This window comes from Eubalaena glacialis, chromosome 4 (genome assembly GCF_028564815.1).
Source record: "Eubalaena glacialis isolate mEubGla1 chromosome 4, mEubGla1.1.hap2.+ XY, whole genome shotgun sequence".
NCBI classification, from domain to species: domain Eukaryota; kingdom Metazoa; phylum Chordata; class Mammalia; order Artiodactyla; family Balaenidae; genus Eubalaena; species Eubalaena glacialis.
The window spans coordinates 107,850-131,057 of record NC_083719.1 but is presented as its reverse complement, the minus strand read 5'-3'; the positions used below and the strand labels follow the sequence as shown (position 1 = coordinate 131,057).

At 59.1% G+C, this 23,208-nt stretch overlaps 2 protein-coding genes across 2 annotated transcripts in view; both read right to left on the bottom strand.

Moving 5' to 3' along the window:
- Positions 1–6,451: 6,451 nt before the first annotated feature.
- LRRC14B (leucine rich repeat containing 14B) lies at positions 6,452–11,023 on the bottom strand. The gene is made up of 2 exons (XM_061187613.1): positions 10,131–11,023; positions 6,452–7,097 (listed from the first exon to the last, which is right to left on the bottom strand). The coding sequence occupies exons 1-2, from the start codon at positions 11,021–11,023 to the stop codon at positions 6,452–6,454; spliced, it is 1,539 nt and encodes a 512-aa protein (XP_061043596.1).
- A 5,794-nt stretch (positions 11,024–16,817) lies between these two features.
- Positions 16,818–23,208, bottom strand: part of PLEKHG4B (pleckstrin homology and RhoGEF domain containing G4B) — a 61,888-nt gene continuing 55,497 nt past the window's right edge. Inside the window, 10 exon segments of the mRNA XM_061187610.1 lie at positions 16,818–17,095; positions 17,098–17,148; positions 17,297–17,497; positions 19,528–19,708; positions 20,308–20,478; positions 21,141–21,295; positions 21,298–21,376; positions 21,445–21,534; positions 22,480–22,538; positions 22,541–22,728. Of these exon segments, the coding sequence (XP_061043593.1) occupies positions 16,902–17,095; positions 17,098–17,148; positions 17,297–17,497; positions 19,528–19,708; positions 20,308–20,478; positions 21,141–21,295; positions 21,298–21,376; positions 21,445–21,534; positions 22,480–22,538; positions 22,541–22,728 (1,369 nt within the window). The 3' untranslated portion in view covers positions 16,818–16,901.

Here is a 23,208-nt window from a genome sequence, read left to right as displayed (position 1 = left end):
CCCAGAGGAAAGCAGGTGTCCAAGCTGTTGGCAGGGTTTGGTCGCAGTGATCCACTCTTACCAGTTGATGGTGGAGGGAACCCTCCCAAATCCAGTCCCAGATGCCAGCCGAGGGCCAACCTGTCAGCAGGCCTCTCAGAGGCCCACGGTCTCAGGCTTGTGGTGTGAGCCCTTCTCTGCAGCCCTCATTCTACAGGTGAGGGGTGGGAACTCAACCTGCCCGAGGTCGCACAGGTGGTCCTGGAGATAGTATGAACCCAGGCAGCTTGGCTTCAGAACTGCCCTGATCCGTGTGAAACCAGGTCCTTTTCAAATGACTGAGCGGGTTTTGTGGGCTGATGCCAAAAGTGCTCTTCTCCGCCTGGCATATGACAAAAATAGCTGTCCTGCTTCCCTAGACATTAGGGCTTTGGTAGCAAACAACAGGGGTCAGTTCTGCTAGCTTAGACAGTTAAGGGGGCGTTTGTTTTAAGGCTACCTTGTGGAACCTCAGGGCAAGGATGGAGAGTGATGGCCAGACCTCAGAGAAGAGCCAGAAATGGCTAGTAAACAACACTGGGAACCTTGCAGTAATGACCTTTTGGCCTCAGATCTCTGCATGTCTGTTTAATCTTCTCTCCCTGCAAACCAGCTTTCTCTCCCCGGGCCCCATGGTGAGAACAGCTACCTTGTTCTACTCCCATGTGTGGCAAAGTCTGGGAACCGCTGGGTTGTGCGGTGCCGTGGCTTGTGAGTGGGGTGGGAGCAGAGAGAATCAGGAAAGCAGGGCTCAAGCGCCAACCACTGGCTCGGGCGGCTCTGAAGGAGGCGGCAGGCCCTCCAGCAGGTCAAGGATTTGCGCTCACCCGCGGGACTGCCAGCGGCTGGTGGAGAGAGAAGGGGATTCCTGGGATCTAGTGGGTGGCAGCTGATGAGAGAGGGAGCTGCAGGCTGATGTCTCCGGGTCTCTGGACACGGCCACTGCACAGAGGGTCTGCTGGGCCTGCAGGTGTCTCCTAGTCTCTGAGTATGTAATTGGAAGGAACCGTCTGGAACAAGAGTTGCTAAGGTAGGAAAGAGAAGTGGAAGTCCCTGAATCTGCATCCCCTCCTTGCCAAGATGGTCAACAGGAAGCACTGCTGAATTCCTGGAGGAAGTGCAATGATTATTCCACCACAGGGGACGAGGGGAGGCGAAGACGGTGGTCCCAGAGTGTCCCTCATGGTCCCCGTCATGTCCCCATTCGATGCGACTGGCCCCTGGGAAGACCAGGTGGGTTTGTGCAGATGACGGCCTGCCCAGGCTCAGCAGGAGGAGCCCCAGTCGAGTTGCCGTGTGGCATGTTCACACCCTCCTGGCCCTTGGCACTCTCTTCTGCTTTTCACCTGCTGAGCGTGTTTCCTTCTCCCCCAGTTTGCCTTTGTGTGGGAGCCACGCCGTCCGCAGCGCGAGAAGCGCAGGAACGCTCCTGGGCCCTGACAGATGCCCACGACTGCATTCGCAGCCAGCGTCACCTTGGGCATCCTCAGGGCCACCAGTCTCGGGCTGGGCAGGTACAGGTAAAACCCATCGTGGCTGCAAGTGGCACATTCAGTGTTGGGGCTGAGCGGGTCCACAGGAACAAGTGAATTACATGCACTGGGGTGAGTGGGAGGCATGGGTCCCACTTGGGCTGCTCCGTGTGCCTCAGAATTGCTCCAGACGAGCCTCCCAGCTTCTCCAGTTTCACAAGAATGGGTTATTCCTCAGCGTGGGGTGGGGGCTGTCAGGGACATTCTCCACTAGTAGACACCTGTGTGCCCACCCCTGCCCCAAATTTCAGGTCCTGGGTCACCGCAGCATCCCTGGGCTCTTGTCCACCACAGCTGCTGGGCCCAGCCATGCCCATGCTGGGTCCTACCTGCTGACCACCCAGAGGCTGGGTCTCATCAAGAAAATTCCACAGACACAAACAGCAGAAGCTACTCTACTCTTCAGAGTTAAAATCAAATCATTTGAAAATTTTGCCCTGTGCCTACTCTCTTTCCAAGAGCTTCTTGCAATAGCAAAGTCCACGTGGCTGAAACAGGGTTCCAGCATAACACAGCTAAGGAGACACGCAGAGGTGAGCAAAGAAGGCAGAGCTGAAGAGCACAGGGGAGTCAGAAGCCACCACTTCCCTCCTGCTCCTGCCCACCTGGCGGCGGCTCTCCTCTCCTGAAGGCCCAGCAGGAAGGTTACTGCCTTCCTCAGCAGGCAGATCCTGAGAGGACTCTCACTCCATTGTGCGGGGAAAGGCATGGGCCATACCTGGGGGAGGGGGTGGCACAGGAGCACCTGCAACGGGGATGTACCTGCGGAGACGGCAGCATGGAGTTGGACCTGAGGGCAAAGCCCACTCACAGGGTGATTCAAACCCCCATTGACCACTTGGGTGGTTCTACTGTGAGGAGCATTTGGCCACATCAAGCACTAGCCACTCTCTTGAGAAAATGTTTTCTTTTCAGACACTTATGTCCTTTTTAAAATTCTGAATTGCATTAAAATGTCATTTGAGTAATCCAAAACCTTCCAACAAACAAAAGTCCAGGACCAGATGGCATCACTGGTGAATTCTACCAAACATTCAAAGAAGAATTAATACCAGTCGTTCTCAAACTTCCAAAAGAGAGAAGAGGGAGTTTTCAAACTCATTTTACGAGGTCAGCATTACCCTGATACCAAAACCAGATAAAGATGCCAAAAGAAAAGACAATTACAGGCCAATATCCCTGATGAACACAGATGCAAAAATCCTCAACAAAATATTAGCAAACCAAATTCAACAATACATTAAAAGCATCATATACCATGAGCAAGTGAGATTTATCCCAGAGATGCAAGGAATGCTCAATACCACAAATCAGTCAATGTGATATACCACATTAACAAATTGAAGAATTTGAAAATCATATGATCACTTCAGTGAATGCAGAAAAGTCATTTGGCAAAATTCAACATCCATTTATAATAAAAACTCTCGATAAAGTGGGTGTAGAGGGAATGTACCTCAACATAATAAAGGCCATATATGACAAGCCCTGAGCTAACATCACACTCAACAGTGAAAAGTGGAAAGCATCTCCTCTTAAGATCAGGAAGTAAGACAAGGATGCCCACTCTCACCACTTTTATTCAACAGCATTGGAATTCCTAGCCACAGCAATCAGAAAAGAAAAAGAAATAAAAGGAATCCAAATTGGAAAGGAAGAAGTAAAACTGTCACTATTTGCAGATGACACAATACTATATACAGAAAACTCTAAGGACTCCATCAAAAAACTGTTAGAACTAATAAATTTAGTAAAGTTGCAGGCTACAAAATGAATACACAAAAATCTGTTGCATTTCTATACACTAATAATGAAATATCAGAAAAAGAAATTAAGAAAACAATCCCATTTACAACTGCATCAAAAATTCTGAATAAATTTAACCAAGGAGGTGAAAGACCTGTATGTTGAAAAGTACAAGATGTTAATGAAACAAACTGAAGAAGACACAAATAAATGGAAAGACATCCCATGCTCATGGATTGTTAGAATTAATACTGTGAAAATGTCCATCCTACCCAAAGCAATATACAGAGTCAATGCAATCCCTATCAAAATTCTAATGGCACATTTCACAAAAATAGAACAAAACAATCCTAAAATTTGTATGGAACCATAAAAGACCCTGAATGGCCAAAGCAATCTTGAGAAAGAAGAACAAAGCTGGAGGCATCACATTCCCTGATTTCAAACTATATTACAAAGCAGTAGTCATTAAAACATTATGGTACTGGCACAAAAACAGACACATAGATCAATGGAACAGAATAGAGAGCCCAGAAATAAATCCATGCATAGATGGTCAATTAATTTATGGCAAAGGAGCCAAGAGTATACCACGGGGAAAGGACCCTCTTGTCTATAAATGGTACTAGAAAAACTGGACAGCCACATGCAAAAGGATGAAACTGGACCACTATCTTACAACACACATAAAAAATTAACTCAAAATGGATTAAAGACTTGAACGATAAGACCTAGAAGAAAACATAGGTGGTAAACTCCCTGACATCAGTCTTGGCAATGATTTTTTTTAAATCTGACACCAAAAGCAAAAGCAACAAAAACAAAAATAAACAAGTGGGACTACATCAAACTGAAAAGATTCTGCATGGCAAACAAAGTCATAAAACAAAAGGCAAACTACAGAATGAGAGAAAATATTTGCAAATTATATATCTGATAAGGGACTAGTATCCGAAATATATAAAGAACTCATACAACTCAACTGCAAAAAAATAAAAAATAATTCAATTAGGAAGTGGGCAGAATCTCTGAAGAGACATGAAAAGATGCTCAACATCATTAATCGTCAGAGAAATGCAAATCAAATCCACAATGAGATATCACTTCACACCTGTCAGAATGGCTATTATCAAAAAGACAAGAGATAAGTGTTGGCAAGGAAGTGAAGAAAAGGGAAACTTTGTACACTTTTGGTGGGAATGTAAATTGGTGCAGCCACTATGGAAATCAGTATGGAGGTTCCTCAAAAATCAAAATTAGAACTACCATATGGTTCAGCAATTCTACTTCTGGGTGTTTATCTGAAGAAAATGAAAACACTAATTCAAAAAGATATCTGCCCTCCCATGTTTATTGCAGCATTATTTACAATAGCCAAGATATGGGCAACCTAAGTACCCATCAGTAGATGAATGGATAAAGAAGATGTGGTATATGTATACAATGGAATACTATTCAGCCATAAAAAGAATGAAATTCTGCCATTTGTGACAACATGGATGGACCTGGAGAGCATTATGCTAAGTGAAATAAGTCAGAGAAAGACAAATACCATATGATCTCACTCATATGTGGAATATATATCTCCAAGTTAATAGATGCAGAGGACAGATTAGAACCAGAGGTGGGGCCGGGGGGGGGGGACTGTGGGGTGAAGGGAGAAGTGGGTGAACTGTTTTTGTTTTTGTAAATAAATGAAATTATTAAAAAAAAAATACAAGTGGGCAACAAGCATATGAAGACATGCCCAGGGACTTCCCTGGTGGTGCAGTGGTTAAGAATCCGCCTGCCAATGCAGGGGACACGGGTTCAAGCCCTGGTCTGGGAAGATCCCACATGCCGTGGCGCAACTAAGCCCGTGCGCCGCAACTACTGAGCCTGCGCTCTAGAGCCTGCGTGCCACAACTACTGAGCCCACGTGCTGCAACTACTGAGCTGGTGCGCCTAGAGCCCGCGCTCCGCAACGAGAAGGCACTGCGATGAGAAGCCCGCGCACCGCAATGAACAGTAGCCCCCGCTCGCCGCAACTAGAGAACGCCCGCGCACAGCGACGAAGACCCAGTGCAGCCAAATAAATAAATAAATTTATTTAAAAAAAAGAAAAAGACATGCCCAGTTTCATGAACATCTGGGAAATACAAATTAATGCAAAACATTTTTTTCGTCCATTAGATTGAAAATGAAAGAAAACCACATCTGAATAAGCCACACTTTATTAGTATTTAATTACCCTAATACTCAGCACTGCACAAATCAGATCTCAGTAGAAACCAAGTCCAGACGTTGGCATTAACCACTCCTCAAGCACCAGGACTCAGACAGCTTCCCGGAGGAGCCTTCCCGCCCGCCCCGCAGCAGGAGCCCCCGCCCGCCGGGCCGAGAGTCGGTGGAGGTGGGAGTGGGGGCGGCGGCGGGCGGGGCACCGCGGTCGTGCCCTCAGAGCCAGAGGCCGCCGGAGCCCGGGGCTCAGCCTGGCACCAGCAGAGCGCACGCCTGCCGCCCACTGGCCCGAGGGCAGGGGCAGAGCCGTCAACTACCAAAGCCCATGTCCTCGCTGGACGGGAGTTTGTAAACATCCAGACAGGGCAGCGCCGCACACCCGCGACGGGAGGGCGACGGGAGGGCGACGGGAGGGCGACGGGAGGGCGACGGGAGGGCGCCGGGCCGGCTCCCTGCACCCCCGGACCCAGCCGCTGCGGCAAGGGATGCGGCTTGCCCTCGGTTTTACTCTCTCCTCAGCTGGGCGCTTTCATCGCTGTGCCCGGGAGGTGTCCTCTCACTCCCTCCCCCGCTCACGCCGGCCGGTCGTCCAGCCGCCCTGGCCCCCGCCCTGCTCCCTGCGGCCCGCACCTCCCGCGGCTGCCGAGGCGCCGTGACCAGGACGGCCGCCCGCCGCGGGCTGCGTCTCCGGCGCCACCGCCGTGCTGGGCGCTGTGCTCCGTCACAGCTCCTGGGAGGCAGGGTTGTCGCTCCCGGAGCGCCTGAAGGATGCGCGTGCAGCTGCCACTAGGAGATGCCTCGGTGGTGGCGGGGGCGGAGGCTCAGCCCGGGCCGCCGCCGCCGCCGCCGCCGCCGCCGCCGCCGCCGCCTCCTCCGCCTCCTCCTCCTCCTCCTCCTCCCGCCTCCGCCTCCTCCCGCCTCGTACAGCCCAGGGCCTACTCCATTTGCTTCAGCGCTCTGGAGAAGTTTTCCAGAGCAGTTTTGAAGGCTTGCAGCAAGAGCGTTCCGAGTTCATTGCTCGTTTCTTCAATGTCCGGGTCGAAGCTTCCGAAGAGGGGCGTGGAGACCCGGATGTCGTCGCGGCCGGCCCGCAGCAGCACCGCGCGCAGGTCCTCTGCGATCGCGCTGTATTTCTGCTGGTCGAATTTGGACATGGCCAGCTCGTCCTGGGGGTAGGCGCTGCCCTCGGGGTAGCAGTCCCTGGGCACCGGGAACTCCACGCTCTGCAGCCGGGGGAGCTCACAGAGAGCCACGAAGAGGCGCCGGAGCGCGCGGGCCGACATTGGGTTCCCCAGGAAGCGGAGCTCCCGCAGCCGGCGGCAGGGGCCCAGGGCCAGGATCAGCGCGCCCACGTGCCGGTCCGCGAGGCCGCACTCCTCCAGGGTCAGGGCCCTCAGCGTCGGGGCGGCCTGGCCCAGCAGCCGGAAGAAGGTCGAGGGGAACAGGTCCACCAGGCAGTGCCCGCTGAGGTCCAGCACCTCCAGGTGGGCGGCGTGGGCGCAGTTCGCCAAGAAGGCCATGTCCGCGTGGTTCAGGTCGCAGTTGCCCAGGTCCAGCACTTTCAGCGGAGTCCGGAGGGGGCTGCGGGCAGGGCAGGAAACAGCGCGGTGAGAGCAGGCCCGGCAGGCGCTCTGGGGGCCACACACACCCTCCCTGGGAGCTGAAATGGGTTTTACCTTTTTAAGTAGTCGAACAAGTCAAAAGAAGAAGAATATTTTGTGATACGTGAGAATTATATGAAATTCAAGTTTCAGTGCGGGTAAGTAAAGCGTAATCAGAACAGCCGCAACCTTCATTTACTTCCCGTTTGTGGCTGCCCTGGGGCAACGGCAGAGCTGAGACCATGCATAGCCACGGGGCGTGAAGACTTAACTTCACCCAAAGACAGGCCTGGCCTTTGTCCTCAGCAATTAAAGTGATCAATCTGTTTTGTCAACCAGGGCGTGGTGTGTTCACAAGCTTGCTGAGGGGGCAGTGAGCTGCCTGTGAATTGGCAGGAAATGAAACACTGGCTTGGCTCTGAAAGAAGAGCCTGAGCCCACAGGATTTCAGGGCTGGGAGGGCAACGCAGTCGGTGACTCCCTGCCCAGCAATTCTCAGAGTCGGGAACAGACCCACAGCTGCCCTCCGGGACCCTGGGCCTGGGTCTGGGCTCACCAGGCTGGGCACTGAGTGCCGGGGGCGGGGCGGGTTCCGCTCTCTATTCACCTGCTGAGGCTGCTGCTTCCACCGCCTCCTGCACCTGTACTCTGGGCACGGAGCGTCTGGGGTCTGCCTGCCGCCGGCACGGTCCACCCCGCGGCAGGCTCTGTGCCTCCTCGCCCGGCCCTGAGGAGGCGGTGGCTGAGGCCCTGAGCTGTGGGGCGTGTTTCCACCTCCAACTCTCCCATGCCCACATCCATCCACGAGGAACCCTCTCCCCACCTGCGCTGCTCGCAACCCCTCGGGGGGCCTCCTGTGTGGACAAGGGTCAGAGGACAGGCCTGACTGCGAACTGCGTCTGGGAGCTTGGATTTGGGGAGGGTCCCTCACTCAACTGATAAGGGGTCCCTGGCCTGAGCTGTCTGCACAAGCAACGTGGTCCCTGCGGACACCTGCCTCCTTCTGGGGTCTGGAATCTCGGTACATGCCAGGCTGAGGTGCCCACCCAGCCAGCCCCCAGGAAAACCCCTGGGCCTGGGTCTCCCCAGTGGACGGCACCCCCCATGTGTCACCACAGTCCGTGCTGGCTCCACTGGGACAGGACCCTGGACTCGTGCCCTGTCTCCCCGAACCCCTCCCCACAAGCCCTTTCCCTTGGCAGATTCTGCCCCGTGTCCGTCTGCTGTAATAAATCCTAGCAGTGAGTCCTCCCAGGGAGTCACCAAACCTGGGTGGTCTTGGCGTGTCTGCTCTGTCTGCCACTCTCCCTGCCCCTCCATCTGGGTCTGCTGTGTGGGCCAGGGAAGCCAGAGTGAGCCTTGTAATATGAAGCTGATCACCCACTGCCTGCTCAGAGCCTCCAGGGCTTGGCCTGGCTCTTCCGTCCTTCTTTTCCTCCTCTCCCTGCTCCCTTCTTCACCTGCCCAGGACCACAGCCCCCGTCCCCGCTGCCCCAGCCCCGCCCCGCCCCGCCCCGCCCCATCCCTGCCTATGGCCCTGCCACACCCCCAGCTCCGGCCCTTCACCTGCGGGGTTCCTGCCTAGCACACTCTCTCCGGGCCCTCCGCTGGCTCACTGTGCCTGGTCTCCGCTCAAAGATCACCTTGGGACCTAGCCTTCCCTGACCACTCACCCATCTCCCTCCCACTTAGGCCTGACACACGCCACGCCTGGACCTTCTGGGGCCTTGGACAGGCTCTCAGCAACCAGCTGACTGAAGACCGAGCGTGTAGAACAGAAGGTCAGAGTGTGACAGGCGATGTTAGGACCGAGCTAACAAGATAGCCCTACAGGCTTGTGACGTGTCGTCTGGCTTGTGGAACACGTTTCCCCAGAGCACAGGCACCTCTGGCTGAGGACCCAGGCCAGCCAAATGCAGTACTGTCCTGAGGGTCCCAGGGAGCCACCACATGGCAGAGTCGTACTTGTGTGTGGGCTCGAGGACCACCCCTTCTCGAATTGAGCGACTGCGTTCCAGGGGTGGAGGAGCAGGGATGGGGGACGGTGACGGGATCCCAGGTGCCCCCCAGGGGAGAAGAGGCAGTGTGGGCCCTGGCCAGCTGTGGCCAGCTACTTCTGGGTTTCCTTTGTATAAAAGAGAAATTCTTGTAAGCCATGGACTCCCTAAACCAGAAATGACATCCTCACACTCACTCAATGAGAAATGAGAAGAAATGAGAAATTTGATTCTCATCAAATTTCTCTTCTCAAGAAATGAGAAGTTTGATTTTCCATAAATTTTCATGAGTATATTCACAGCTGGTGGCCGCCAAGGTGGCCCAACGGCCCTTGGGTATTGCGACCCTCGGTGGTGCCCCCCCTGGCCCAGGGACGGGCCGTCACCACGCAGTGGGCGGAAGCATCAGCACAGTGCCCTCCAGGGAAGGTTACGGGAGGCGGGCCTCCCTCCGGAGGGCCTCTGGCCCTCTGATCCGCAGCCTGTGGAGGGGCCCACGGGCCGAGGAGCCGAGGCCGCCTGCCGACAGCCATGAGAATGAGCGAGCAAGTGGGTCACTCCGCTTTCCCGCCCCGACAGGCCTTCAGGGGAGACCACAGCTGCCCCCAGCGGGCTCCTGTCTTCCCTCGTAAGCTTCAGCACTGGGGTGATGTGTTACAATGACAGGTAATTAATACAACGTAATGGAGTTACTTCTGTGTTGTTTGCTTGCTAATCAGGACTCTTCTCTTTTCCTTACGAACTGGAGGCAGTCGCCTGTGGGTTCTGGTGCTGCCAGGGTGCACCTGACACCAGCCCCAGCCGGGCCGCCTCCCCCTCCGTCTGTCCCCTCCGGCTGCTCCGGGCTGGGCAAAAACCGAGGGGACGGGGGCTCGTGGCCTTGTAAGTAACCAGGTCTGTTTTACGGTCCCCTGGTGCGTCCTCAGCCAGGGCCCCGAGTCGCCCCGACCTGGGCTGAGGGGCTGTGAGCAGATGCCCTCCCCCCGCCGCCCTCCTTCTGGTCACCCTAGACTCACCCGAGCAGTTTCTGGAGCTTCCCGGTCAGCGTGGAGAAGGCCACGCTCAACTCGGTGAGGTGCGTCATCCGGCTGAGCTCCCGGGCGATGGAGGTGAGCAGGGGGTCCTCGCCGTCAGGGGCGGGGGTGCTGGTAGGGGGAGCGTCGAAGGCCTTGGCGGGCAGGGTGAGCGACACCAGCCGGGGGAAGCCCACCTGGGCCAGCAGCTGCTGCACGTGGCCGGCGTGCAGACGCACGTTGTGCACCACCTCCAGCCGGCGCAGCTCGCCTGGCCCCGCCAGACGCAGCACGTGCAGCAGCTGCCCGGGGCCCAGGCTGTCGGCCCGGAAGGAGAGGCAGCGCACGCGCAGTGGGGCGGGACCCTCCGGCCCCAGGGCCCGCACCACCAAGTCGAAGTTGCCCCCGGTGACGAAGATGTCGGCGAGGACCTCTACGGGGCGGCGGGCCGCACGGGGCTCCGCCTGCAGCTCGCAGCAGGTCCTGGCCAGCAGCTTGGTGCGGCCCCACCTGCCCAGCGCCCTCCCACAGGGACACCCCTGCACCTGCACGTCTCGGATGCCCGTGAGGTCGGCCACCCGCAGATGCCGCCGGCCCCCGCCCCAGAGCGTGTGGTCCGCGAGGCCGCGCACGCAGGCCTCCAGGCAGGCCCTGCAGGCCCGGTCCCGCAGGTCCCCAGGGTGGTCTGCGCTGGGGCCCAGCAGAGCACCCAGCCGGAACTCCTCCAGCGGCCAGTGCTCCAGCAGAACGCGGATCACCTCCGCCTGCTCCAGCAAGTAGCTGGCTTTGAAGAGCAGCGGGTACAGGTTGTGGGCCACCCCGCCCAGGCTCTGCCGGGCCACCTGGGGGTGGGACGCCAAGGCCTCAGCAGAAATGAAGCGTAGTGACTGCATCATGCCCACCTGCAGCGGCTGGAGACAGGACAGAGCTCTCCCCTGTGCTTCTCCCAAAGACGTGTCCCCTTCTCGCCTATTTTTAGTTGCAGCTGCTGTGAGCAGCTTGCCTTGGGCTGTGGTGAGCCAGCCCTCTGGTCATCTGACGGCTATTTTCGTCCTGGGTGCCTGTTTGGCTTTGGCTGTGGAGGCGTCTGGTGGTGGCCGGCTTGTCCTGCTGGCGCTCAGCTGGGGAAAGCAGAGCTGCCTGAGTGCTTGGCTAGGGGGAGGGGGCTGGGCCCCTGGAATTACCGGCTGTGTCCACTGCAGGGGTGGCCTGTCCTGGGGGTACCTCACCCCCTCCATGGCGTGGGTCTGCCCCAACCCTGGGCCATCCTACAGTCCGAGGAACTAACAAACCTTTTCTTGGACCCCTGGGAGCCGAGTCCCTCCCTTTGCCCCACGTCCAGAGTTAGGGACGCGGCAGTGGGCATGGGGTGGCACCTCTGATAACTGTTTCCTGACTTTAAGAGAAGATAAAGAAAGGCCCCATGAGGCGCCGGCACGCTGCTTGGCCCCCCCCCTTCCTTTATCGTCACTGAGGACCGCGGCCGAGGCTTCCCCACTGTCCATGGGAGGGAGCTTGGCGCCCTCCAGCTGCAGGGCTCCCTGGGCCGAGCCCCAGGACCCACGCCGTGGGCGGGGCTGCAGGGGACGTGCGGGGCCCCCAGGAGCCGGAAGCCTGCTCGCACAGCCTGGTGTCTGGTTCCTCGCCCTGGAGGGTGGCAGAGCAGGTGCCCCGGACCACGCCGCTTGGGCAGAAGGAGTATTTTGAGCTAAGGGCGCTTGGACCCCCCTTTCTTCCTGAACGCAGATGGAGCTCCGGGCAAGCCGCCCTCCCTGAACTGGGATCACCTCCTCGCTCAACTTAGTCCAGAAATACTTAGGCCACTGGGGTCTTCGTTTCCTTATGAGGGCTCCCGTGTCATCAAAAACTTACATTCAGTAAATCTGCGTGCTTTTCTTTCATGAGTCTGTTCTTTGTTACAGAGCCCAGAAGAGAACCCAGGGTGGACAGAGAAAAATTCTTCCTCCCTACAGCTCCCAGCTCTGACGGGTGTTAGATCATCACTGAATGACTTGACCTCCCCCCCACCCCCATGTCACCATCATTTGGGGCAGGGCTGGAGCACTTAGCTGACAGGCTACCCGGACAAGCGCTGGTCTGGGAGGGACCTCAGTGGGACAGAGAGAGAGACCGAGACAGTAAGATAGGGAAAGACAGAGAGACAGAGACCCACAAAGACAGAGATCAAGAGAGGGAGGAGGGGAGAGGCAGACAAAGGCACTAGGAGGGGAGGAAGAGTCGGGCTGGTGGACGTGCTGGGCTGTGTGTAGGGCTGTGGATATGGACGTGGGTGCAGGTGCCGCTCATGGGGACCCACACGGGCCGGACCCCCCAGACCCCCCAACCCTACACTCAGGTGGGACCCTCCGTCAGGGACAGTCCTGCTTGCTGGTCCCTCAGGGCCTCAGCAGTGCCTCCCCTAGGGAGGGGGAGGCATCGTGCTCGGGGGCCCCAGCGTTGGCAGGCAGACCAGGTGTGAGCGGGAGACGGCGGGGACCTCCCCCTGCCCTCATCCCCGATGGGAGGCAAGGACGTGGACCAGGCAGACCCCAGAGGGCGCTCTGCTGCCCACGCCCTGTCTCCTCAAAGTCGCAGGGGCTGAGCTCCCTAGGGGAGGCCTGTTGGTGACGTCCCTGACACAACAGAACCCAGTAGAAGACGCACGACCATGTGGTAGGAAAAAATGTCCCATTTATTTATGTTCCTAAAGTTTGGAACAGTCAGCCCTGAAACAGGGTAACAAAGAAGAAAGTTTACAGCAGCCGGCAGATCACAAAGGCGAGGGCCGTGCCCCAGCTCCCTGCTCCTGTTCTGGGTGGGTGGCACCTGATGTCGCCGCTGCCCCAGGACGGGGTCTGGGGGGAGCACCTGTGGCAGGAAGTGCACTGAGTTCTGCCTCTACCCAGGCTCTCCTCCCTGGGGTGAGGGGGGCCCCTCAGGGCCCCATCCACACGACAGGACCTCCCAGCACAGCCTGGATCAGAGCTTCCGGCCCAGCTGCTGTGCCCCCAACTCCAGCTGGGGTCCACCTGGGACGCAGGCACCCTTGTCCCAGACTCCCAGGTGGAGCCCAACTTGAGTGCCGCTGGCCACACACAGCTTGTTGAGAAGAAAACGAAACCAAGATTCCAGCTAAACTCAGGAAAGCTCCCCCTGCGTCCAGGACGCACCTCGTAGGGGCTGCACCTGGGGACTGCCGTCCATGGCCTGCATCGCCTGGAAGGCGGGGGAGCATGCTCCCAGAGAGGCCCCTGCTCTGAGACACCCCACATCCACTGTGGGACTCTGCTCGGGGGTACACGTGCTCCTACCTGGGCCTCTTGCAGCCTAGGAGTGTGGGAGCGTCCAGGGCATCACGGGGCGTCCTTGTGGGCAGGACAGCGGGGAGCCCATGACGTGATGCCCAGGCCCCGAGGGGCGTGCTGACTGGTGGCCCCGTGCCTGGCGGAGGAGGTGGTCAGGAGCCTTGGCTTGAGTGTCTCCTTCCCAGACCTCGTGACCTCCTGTGCGCACGTCAGGGTCGAGGTTCCTCTGCGCTGAGGGGGGCTCTCCCTGAGGGGCCACATCTCATCCAGATCCATCACAGCTGCCAAAAGAAGGACCTCTCTTATGCAGGTCCCCTCCTCCCCCAAGGTGCTCTCGGACTCGGGACGTGCATCTTCTGAAGAAGCAATGGGGGCCCGGCAAGGCCAGGGACAGGGCCCCAGAAACGAGCGCGTCCTCAAAGGCTGACACCCACAGGTCCGGGTGAGGGAGTGAGCAGCGTGGTGGCTGCAGCCTCAGCCCGCATCCCTGGGCGTCCGAGTCCCAGGGTAAAAGGGTTTGGGCCCTGAAATGTGTCAGTTCAGCGTTTGCCGTTCTGACCCAGCACGTGAGCGTGAGTGTGCGTGTCTGCCCACGTGTCCCGCAAGCAGCCGACGGTGTGAATGGGAACACTTGGACAACTTCGCATGTGGTTTGTGGAAAAGAGTCTACTAGACAGGCACGAGGAATCTACCTTTACCGGCAGGCCTTTAACCAGATCTGGGCGCACGTTCGCAGCCGCAGGCCCTCGCGGGAGCGGAGGGAGGGGCTGTGGGAGCAGGCGGGCCCCTGCCTGGGACGGTCTCCTGGCGCCCTTCACATGCCCCCAAGACGCCCAGGCGCTGAGACCTCAGCGGAGAAAGTGGCCTCACAGATGAGGACCCTGCAGGGCCTCTTCCTAGAGACGGCGTGTGTCCCGCGGCTCCCACCCAGGGCGGTGCCGCGCACGGCGCGCGGGGTGTGTGGGGCGCGCGCGGGGGGTGGCGCACGCAGGGGACTCCCCCGCTGAGTCGGCGGTGGGGAGGAGCGACAGTGCCAGCTGCGCCGTCTGGCGAGCAGGGCGGGAGGGTCTTCTCGCTGGAGGCAGCCTCCTCTTGGGGGAAGTCGGGGGGATGGGGGAGCAGCCAGGCCCGGCCCACCGCCCCCTCCCGGCGTGCCGTTAACATCCGCGGTGCATCCGCGCTCTGGAAGCATCTGGACAAGGTGGAGACACGGTCGGGCAGCCTGGGTGGTGGCAGCGTGCCCAGCGCCTCAGAGATCACGGTGCAGCGTGTGGCCTGCCAGTCAAACCACCGTCCAGACGCCTGAGACGTGAGGGGTTTTGTCCTGGCAAAGGGATCGGGTCACTGTGAGTGACCCAGGGCGTGAGCACCGAGGACTGGTCCCTGGCCTCTGGCCTAGCACACACTTAAAGTCGGACCTCCCCTTCTGGTGCTGCCCAGGAGGGGGCCGGAGGCATCGCCCCAGAACCTGGGACGCGCTTGCAGAGAGGAGAGCTTTACAACCCCGTGTGGGCGAAGGCACTGAACCGGCAGGCCCGGCTGGTGACGAGTGGCTTCCTGTCAGATTGGTCCCCTCGGTCTCTCCTCTTCAGGGGATGACGTCTCTGTGTGTGCGTCCAGGGTTTCTGGGGTCTCCTGTGCTCCCTACTGGCGGGGTCAGGTGTCATGGCTCTCCTGACACCCCTGAAGGTAGAAACACACGTCCCCATCAATGCAGGGAAACACTGTGTCTTGCCCAGGACGCGATCCCGTCAGAAGGCGGGACTGGGGGCCGAGCAAGCGTAGCAGGGAGGGCAGAGCCCCTGACCCTGGTCCATCTGGGGCTGGGTTCAGAAACCTCCTTGGCCAACCAGTAGCCCTCCTTCACCCAGGACCGCGGGGGCTCTAACAAGGCCCGCCTGGAGTCGGGGCTCCGCCGAGCCTGGAACCGGCACATGCTGGATGGCACAGGTGCGGCCTCCGCGTGGCAGGCAGAGTCTGGGTGATGCTTCAGGAGGCCTGCAAATCTCTCTAAGGGACTCAGAATCGCTGGAGACGGAGCCAGGCCTCTGGTTTCACAGACAGCCCGCTGGGTGCCGAAGTGTGCGTGTGGGGTTGGTTCACACACAGGATGGCCCACAAGGGGGCTCTGTGTGGTCACTGGCGGCCCAGCATCTCTTGGGCGGGTACTGACCCCCCCACCCAGCACCTGGGCCTCTCTCGTGGGGGCTTAGAGGAGGGGTACTCACGGTCGTGATGCACTGGTCCCCGCCAGGCTGCTGCCGTGAGCTCCTCGTGGGAAGGGTCAGGGAGACACCCTGACGGTCCTCGTCAGAGGACAGCTCCGCGAGCGGCAGGGATGGCCCGTGGAGGCTGGGGCCGCTGTCCCCTGACGTGCGGTGGGAAGACTCGGGGTTCCCGGTCTCTGCAGAGAGAAGCCCAGTGAGGACCGTCCTCCGGCCTGGCCGGCTGCCCCTCAGGCCTACTGTGCCCGGCACTCTGGCCCTGAGGCTTGCACAACGAGAATGATGTTACAATGTACAGATTTATAACCAGGTGACCCGTGATGCCGGGCTAAAGCAGGAGGACGGCACTGCTGGAGGTCAGACACCACTTACGCTCATGAACAAGAGGTCTGTGACTTTGCTTTTCGGAAATCAGGAGGCCCAGTGCAGCCGGAAGGGGAAGGCCGGGAGGGAGGTCGACCCCTCCCCCAGCAGGAAGCCTCACCCTGGGCGGTAAGAGGGAGCCCAAGCGGGGGACAGCAGAAAATGTGGCAAGAAGGGTCACGCGGCTTTGACGGAAAGCGGGACAGGACAGGACGGGAGGCGCGCTCCCAGGGGCCTGTCCTGTGCCACCCCAGACAGAGCCGCGGCCGCAGAGCCCAGGCCCGTGGGGTCACTCCCCAGGGTGGGGCCCCTGCCAGGGTGCAGCCACAACCTCGAGTGTGGCTGGAGGGTGGCTTCTGCGGGCCGTGCTGGGGATGACAGACCTGAGCCCTCCGGCACAGACCCTTCCGCCTGGTCTTCCTGCCGGGAGAAGTCCCACCTCCAGATTCGGGGCTGATCAGAGGCTGCCGCAGCCCAGATGGGAGCCACCCGCGGTCCTGGAGCCTGAGGGACGTGTCCAGGAGAGCGCGGTGGCTCTGGGCAGGCGACGGTGCGTGCTCCCCGTGGCCGCTGCCTGTTCTGAGCAGCTCACGCCCAACACTTTGCGCAGAGGCACCTCTGTGGTGGGTGGGGACGCCCTCAGGGGTGACTTCATGGTGGCAGTGGCACATTTTGGGCTTCGGAGGGTACTTGGTTTGTTTTGTCTCGTTTTTCTTTTTGCTTGTTTGTTTTAAACTTGTTCCCTGTTACCTTGTCTTGAGTGGAAGCGGAAATTTTTTTTTAAGTAAATGAAAATTTCTAATCTGTTTGGAAACCTTTGGCAGTACATGAAATCAGGTGAAATGATGAACACGTGAGCTGGCTCCAGTGCACACATGCGCTCACGCAGGGGAGGCTGGCGCCCCGCCTCCTGCTCCAGCTCGTCCTCCTCGATGCAGGTGTGGACGCCGTACGGACAGGGGTAGCGGGCAGGGCTTGTGGGCCCATGTGGGGGGCAGCGGCCCCAGGGCAGAGGAGGACCGGCTGCTGGAGGAGGATGTGCTGCTGTCTGAGAGGGTGGGGTGCGGTCTCTTGAGGGGGCGGTGTGGTCACAGGAGGGCACAGCTCTGGACGCTCGGGTCCGTGCCTCTGGAAGGGGACAGAAAACGAGTCTTTTGGCCTCTGCTGTAGAGGTGCAGCCTAGATTCAAGAACAAGATGGCCAGCCAGAAAACTACTAGGTTCCTTCCCCCCTGGTCCCATCGGGCCTCATGGGGCGGCCGCCCGTCCAGCCCGACGTGTTGGCCCGTGGGGCCCGGCGCACTGCGGCACCTGGGTCTGAGTTGGCGGGGCCAAGCGAGAGCCGGGGCTGTGGCCGCTAACCTGTTCCCCCCCGGTGTAACTGACGGCCCGGTCGCTTATGGCCACGTTGCTGGGCTTGATGTCCATGAATGGCTTGCCGCCTATCCCCGTGGACACCAGCTCCTGTGTCCTGAGTTCTAAGACAGGAGCGCGTGGGCGAGTTTTCTAAGCAGCTCCCTGGGTTTAATTCCACCCTGAGTGTCTCTGGGGGACTGGACATGCTGAGGTGCCCGTTCCGGCCTCTCTCAGGGAGCCCAAGGGGGTGAACCAGGAAAAAGGAAGACGTGGGACCACAGAAACTGGGTGTCCAACCAGGGAGGGGCGGGTCTCCGTCTGCGGATGAAGGGACATCCACCTTGGAGTGGGCAGAGGCCTCCAGGCAGGGCATGGCTCCAGGAAAGACACACTGACAGGTATCCGCACACGCTTGAAACTGAGAGGGGATCCAAGCACAGGGTGAGAGCCTGAGCACGAATGACTGCTCGGTAAACCCAGCAAAGAGAAAGAGGATAGCCATTACGGTTGGGGGGGCTGCGAGGGAGGGGCAGGAGCAGGCGGGACAGCAGGGGTGGGGAGACCAGGCCATGGGGACTTCCTGCTCCTCGTCAGGGCTGAGTGACTCCAAGGAGGATGAGGAGCCACCGGGCGCCCCGAGCAAAGCTGCTGTGTGCGTGCGCGTGTGTGCATGTGCATGTGTATGTGTGTGCACATGTGTGCATGTGCGTGCGTGCGCGTGTGTATGTGCATGTGCGCGTGTGCATGTGTATGTACGTGTGTGCATGTGCATGTGTGTGCGTGCGCATGTGCCTGTGTGCACACGTGTGTACATGTGTGTGCATGTGTGTCTGTGCATGTGCATGTGTATGTGTGTGCACGTGTATGCATGTGCATGTGCGTGCATGCGCGTGTGTATGTGCATGTGCGCGTGTGCATGTGTATGTACGTGTGTGCATGTGCATGTGCGTGCGTGCGCGTGTGTGCATGTGCATGTGTATGTGTGTGCACGTGTGTGCATGTGCATGTGCGTGCGTGCGTGTGTGTGTGCATGTGCGCGTGTGCATGTGTATGTACGTGTGTGCATGTGCATGTGTCTGTGCATGTGCATGTGTATGTGTGTGCACGTGTATGCATGTGCATGTGCGTGCATGCGCGTGTGTATGTGCATGTGCGCGTGTGCATGTGTATGTACGTGTGTGCATGTGCATGTGTGTGCGTGCGCATGTGCGCGTGTGCATGTGTATGTGTGTGCACGTGTGTGCATGTGCATGTGCGTGCGCATGTGCATGTGTATGTGTGTGCACGTGTGTGCACGTGTGTGCATGTGCGTGCGTGCGCGTGTGTATGTGCATGTGCGCGTGTGCATGTGTATGTACGTGTGTGCATGTGCATGTGTGTGCGTGCGCATGTGCATGTGTCTGTGTGCACACTGTGTACATGTGTGTACATGTGTGTCTGTGCATGTGCATGTGTGTGTGTCTGAGTGTGTGCATGTCTGTGCGTGCCTGTGTGCCTGTGTCTGTGTGCATGGGTGGGGGGGTCCACACTTTGAAGGACGTGGCAGTGAGGAGGCCGTGGGGCATCTCTGGTGACAGGTCAGGGCCCTGGCCAGGGTGGTAGCCTCTGAGAGCCAAGTGGTCGTGTTTGGATGTCAGGGTGTTAGCATATTAGGGTTTCTCAGGCCCAGCGGGGTGGTCAGAGCCGCCAGAAGGAGGGCCAGCTTGGAGGGGTTGCGATGAAGATGGCATGTGTGGCAGCCAGCCTGGATGAGCTACCACTCTGAAGTAGACAGAGGTGTCCCAGTGACGAACTCAGGGGAGAGGAGGGACTGGGGGCAGACATGAAGGAGGAGGGAACGAGGTGGGGGGTCTTACCTGTGGGGAGACCACAGGCTGGCCATCGGCGCAGCGTCCAGGAGGCCAGGGGCCTTGACCACAGGGCAGGGCAGAAAGCTGACACCACGGGTCTGAGGGCGTCTGGGATCTGGGGCTGAGACCTCTCTCTGAGTGTGGGGGCCGGGGTCTTGCTTATTGTTTTAAGGAGAAGTAAGTGTTCGTGTGCTGATGGATGGTGCTAAGGGGCCCCTCGGACCGACCACGAGCCCTGAGCCCAGCCCAAGCCCAGCCCGAGCTGGCCCTGCATGCCTAGGCCCTCCAGCCGCTCTGCCCACCTCGGCTCCGCAGAGCCTGCCGCCACAGGATCTTCCCTATCACGTCCGTCCAGGCGGTCTTGACCTCCGCGGAGCTCGCCTGGAGAACGTAGGCGTCCTGGGATTTCCGCCGCCTGCGGAACCAGATCTCAAACCTCAAGCCACTGTCCCCGACGTTCTCCGTCATCCCGATCTCTGCCATCTGCAGCCACAAGCACCGGGAGGGAGCTCAGATCCTGCCCTTTGGACAACTGACCGCTCTCTGGCTGATGCTTGACCCCAGCGCCTCCGTGCCGGAGGTCCCCTCACCCAGACACCGAGTGGTGTGGACGAGGCTGGGCCGAGGGCTCGTCGCCCCTGCCTCCCCGTTCCCCCTTGCCCCGACCCATGCCATCCACGCTGGCTCCCTCGTGAGGGCTCAGTTCCCCCCCGAAGGGCTCCCTGGCGCGTCATCACAGGACCCCTCCGATGAGCTCGCTGGCAGGGAAGGGGTTGCGGTGGGGCCTCTCCCGGGAGACTTCACCCCCAGGGCCTGTCTGGGGGGAAGGGTGAGGCCCATGCCCTGAGACCGCCCAGGGGAAGGCCTCCTCTGTGTTCTGCCCACCTTCACCCAAACCTGAAATGGAGTCACCGACGAGGAGACATTTGTTTTCTAGCCCCTGGATTGGCACGTGGAACAGGAAGGACAAATGGCTCCCTGCGGCTTCCGGAGGCCCCAGGCTCCAAAATTCAGCCCAAGAGCCGCAATAACAAATAACCTGGCATTCCCTCCGGCCCCCAGCGCCCTGCCCGACGCGGCACCTTGAAGGACTGCTTGTACGCGTACACATCGTGGCCTCCGTCCACCTTCTGGGTCTTGCTGAACAGGATGAGGTCTTCAAACAGAAACACGCGCCTCAGGTGCTTCTTCCTTCTGCAGCAAACGAGGAACTCGTCCTGGCATCTCAGCCGCCTCTGCGGCTTCAGATCCACCTGCAGGCAGGCCGGCCTCTCTCAGGGGGACGGGGCATGACCTGATCCCAGCCCTGACCTCGCGCCCCTGTGACGAAGCCTCCACAAGCCAGGGCGACGGCTGCGTGAGGGTCAACTGCACCCAGCGAGGCCGCCCCTTCATGGAAGGTGCCCCTTCCCTCCCGTGGACGGCCCTGTCCTGGGGGACGCCTGGGCTGTCCCAAATCGCTGGACTGAGCTCACTGGACAGAGGGCTTGGGGGCCTTCGGGTCTGCGGGTGGCCACCTGGGGCTGATCTGTCGTCTTGAAACTCTTGTTAATGCTGTTTTAACAAGGCACCTGCGTCTTCACTTGGAACGGGGAATTCGGTGGCGGTCCTGCCTGACCGGGAGGTCTGCTCCTCCTGCTGGTCCTGGGCGCTGGCCCCACCCCGGCCCCCAGCAGGGGCGAATCGGTAGGCTCAGGCCCAAAGCCAAGGCCAAGCTCAGTTTTCCCATATCCAGTTATTTCAGAGCAGCCCCAAACACCGACGTTTAGCATTGAGAGCCCGCTGGCCTTTCCTCCCGTGGCTGCCGCCCCAACAGCCTCTCCTGGGCGTTCCCTTCCCTCTGGGCGGGGGTCTGGGGGGTCTCAAGCGTGGGGCGCCTCCCCGCAGGCCTGTTCTACCCACGAGGGTCCGGAGCACTCATGTCGCAGCCGCGGACGGCGTCCAGGGCCAGCAGGTCGTCGCCGTGGCGCAGCTGGAAGCGCACCGTGTCCTCAGCGGCCCTCAGCTCCCCCAGCTCCTGCTAACGGGCGGGGCAGCCGCCAGCCTCCTTGACCAGGGCCCGGAGCAGAGTGCGTACTTGGCCACGCGCTGCACGGGCTTCAGCAGGTAGGAGGCCAGGTCCATCTTGTCGCCCAGCTCCCGCGGCTTGTCCTGCAAGGCGGGCGAGAGGGTCAGCCCGGGCCAGGCCGGGCGGCCAGGCTCGCGGGCGGGGGGACGACCCTGAAGAAGGCGTTGCCGTGGCTGCAGAGCAGGGCGTCCGCCCGGGGCTTGTTCTTGCTGTAGAGCGCGGACATGCCAAGCTGCTCCTCCTGCGAAGGGAGGGCTTGGGTCAGAAGCCGCCCAGCTCCGCAGGGTCTCGCCGCAGTCGGGAGCGGGCGCTCAGCTCCCCGGACGTGGTGGGAGCCCTAGACTCGGTCTCAAAATACCAGTTTTCGGGGAAGAGACAAGAGGGGGTGCTCAGAGGGTGGGCCCGAGGGAGGGTTTGAAATATTCATTAACAGTCAAGAACCAAGTTTGTCTAAACATTTAAAATTCTCAAGATTACTGTCAACATAAAACAACATGGAAGTTGCACATTATGGCTGAAAGCATTTTTTAAGAAATAGCTGAAAAGACACAACATGTGGGATGTCCTTCAGCACCGGTGTTTTTGTCACGGTAATTCATATTTAACAATGCTGAAGCAGAAGTGTCACCTGCCCCCAGCACAGACGCTGCCCCAGTGCCCAACACTGTGTTTGGTAACTACTTGTTGAAAGAACTTTCTTTTCAGAGTAAATTAAGAATTTTACAAAGACTCAATATTCATGGTTGAGAAGAGACTTATCAAAACCTCAGGTCTCCTCAGAATAATCTATACATCCATGCGGCTCTCAGAGCTGGTCAGGAGGGTCTGGCGCCCCTCTGGAAGGGGAGCTGGGCAGGCTCGCAGGAAGACCGTGACGGGGACCAGGTGGGCTTCCTACGTGCAGGGAGCAAACCGATTTTGGAAGCTGCTTTGGGCCGGCTAGCTGTGAGGGGTGGGTTGTGGACAGATTAGGTGTGATGACACAGGTGCAACCCCAGTGCCGAGGTGCTCTCGACCAGGGTGCCGTCTACTGACCCCGAGGCCCAAGTGTCCAGAGCCAGGTCATAACTGGCAGGGACGTATCTCTTGACCCGGACACAAGGGACCCACTGGCCTGAAACGTGGGCCGCTCCCAGCACGAGTGGGGCTGGCCTCACCCTGTCCACACCGTGGGCTGGGGACTCACATATCTCAGGAACGTGTGGCCCACGGCCCAGGGGCGGTGCCAGCAGCGCTCCAGCCCCGGAAGTGCCCGCGGTGGAAGGCGTAGAGCGTCTCCCAGTTCCCGAAAATGACGCTGTGCTTCCCTCGGAGGTCCTGGGGCAGGTCCGTCCTTTCCATTTCTGGAAAATAGTTGTCAATGACACATCCTAAGGACCTAACGTACTGCCTCTCCGTGGAGATCATCTCGGCCATCACGTGCTGCGGTCGGCTGCTGAAAGACAGAGAGCCGAGCGGACGCTCAGGCCTCGCGGCCGCCAGCCTCAGGAGGCACTTCGTCAGCGTTATTCCTGCCTCGGAAGAAACAAGAGACTGAAACTCCAGAGTAATGAACGCAGTATACACAGACGGGAGACGCACAAAAGCACTCTCTCCCGTGGTTTCCTGTCTTTGGGGACGAGTAATCTCGAGACGCTTCACACCTGAGCTGTCCTCTCACCGGTACTGGAGTCGCTCCTCTGATGTAGAGAAGCACAGGGAGGTTACAGCAGAAGGAAAGCTGTTGCATCGACGTTTCCACGCTGCCGATCACAGCCTTTTCAGAAGAGAGAGCCCTTTGGAAACTGAAAAGGAGAGATTCGCGGGCTCCCTAACTTCAACCCTGAATCCAGGCGGTTTGATTCTAGCACCGCCTTTACGGGGCAGCTCTGGCAGGAAGAAGATTCGCACGCCCGCAGCAGGGAGCCCTCTGCCG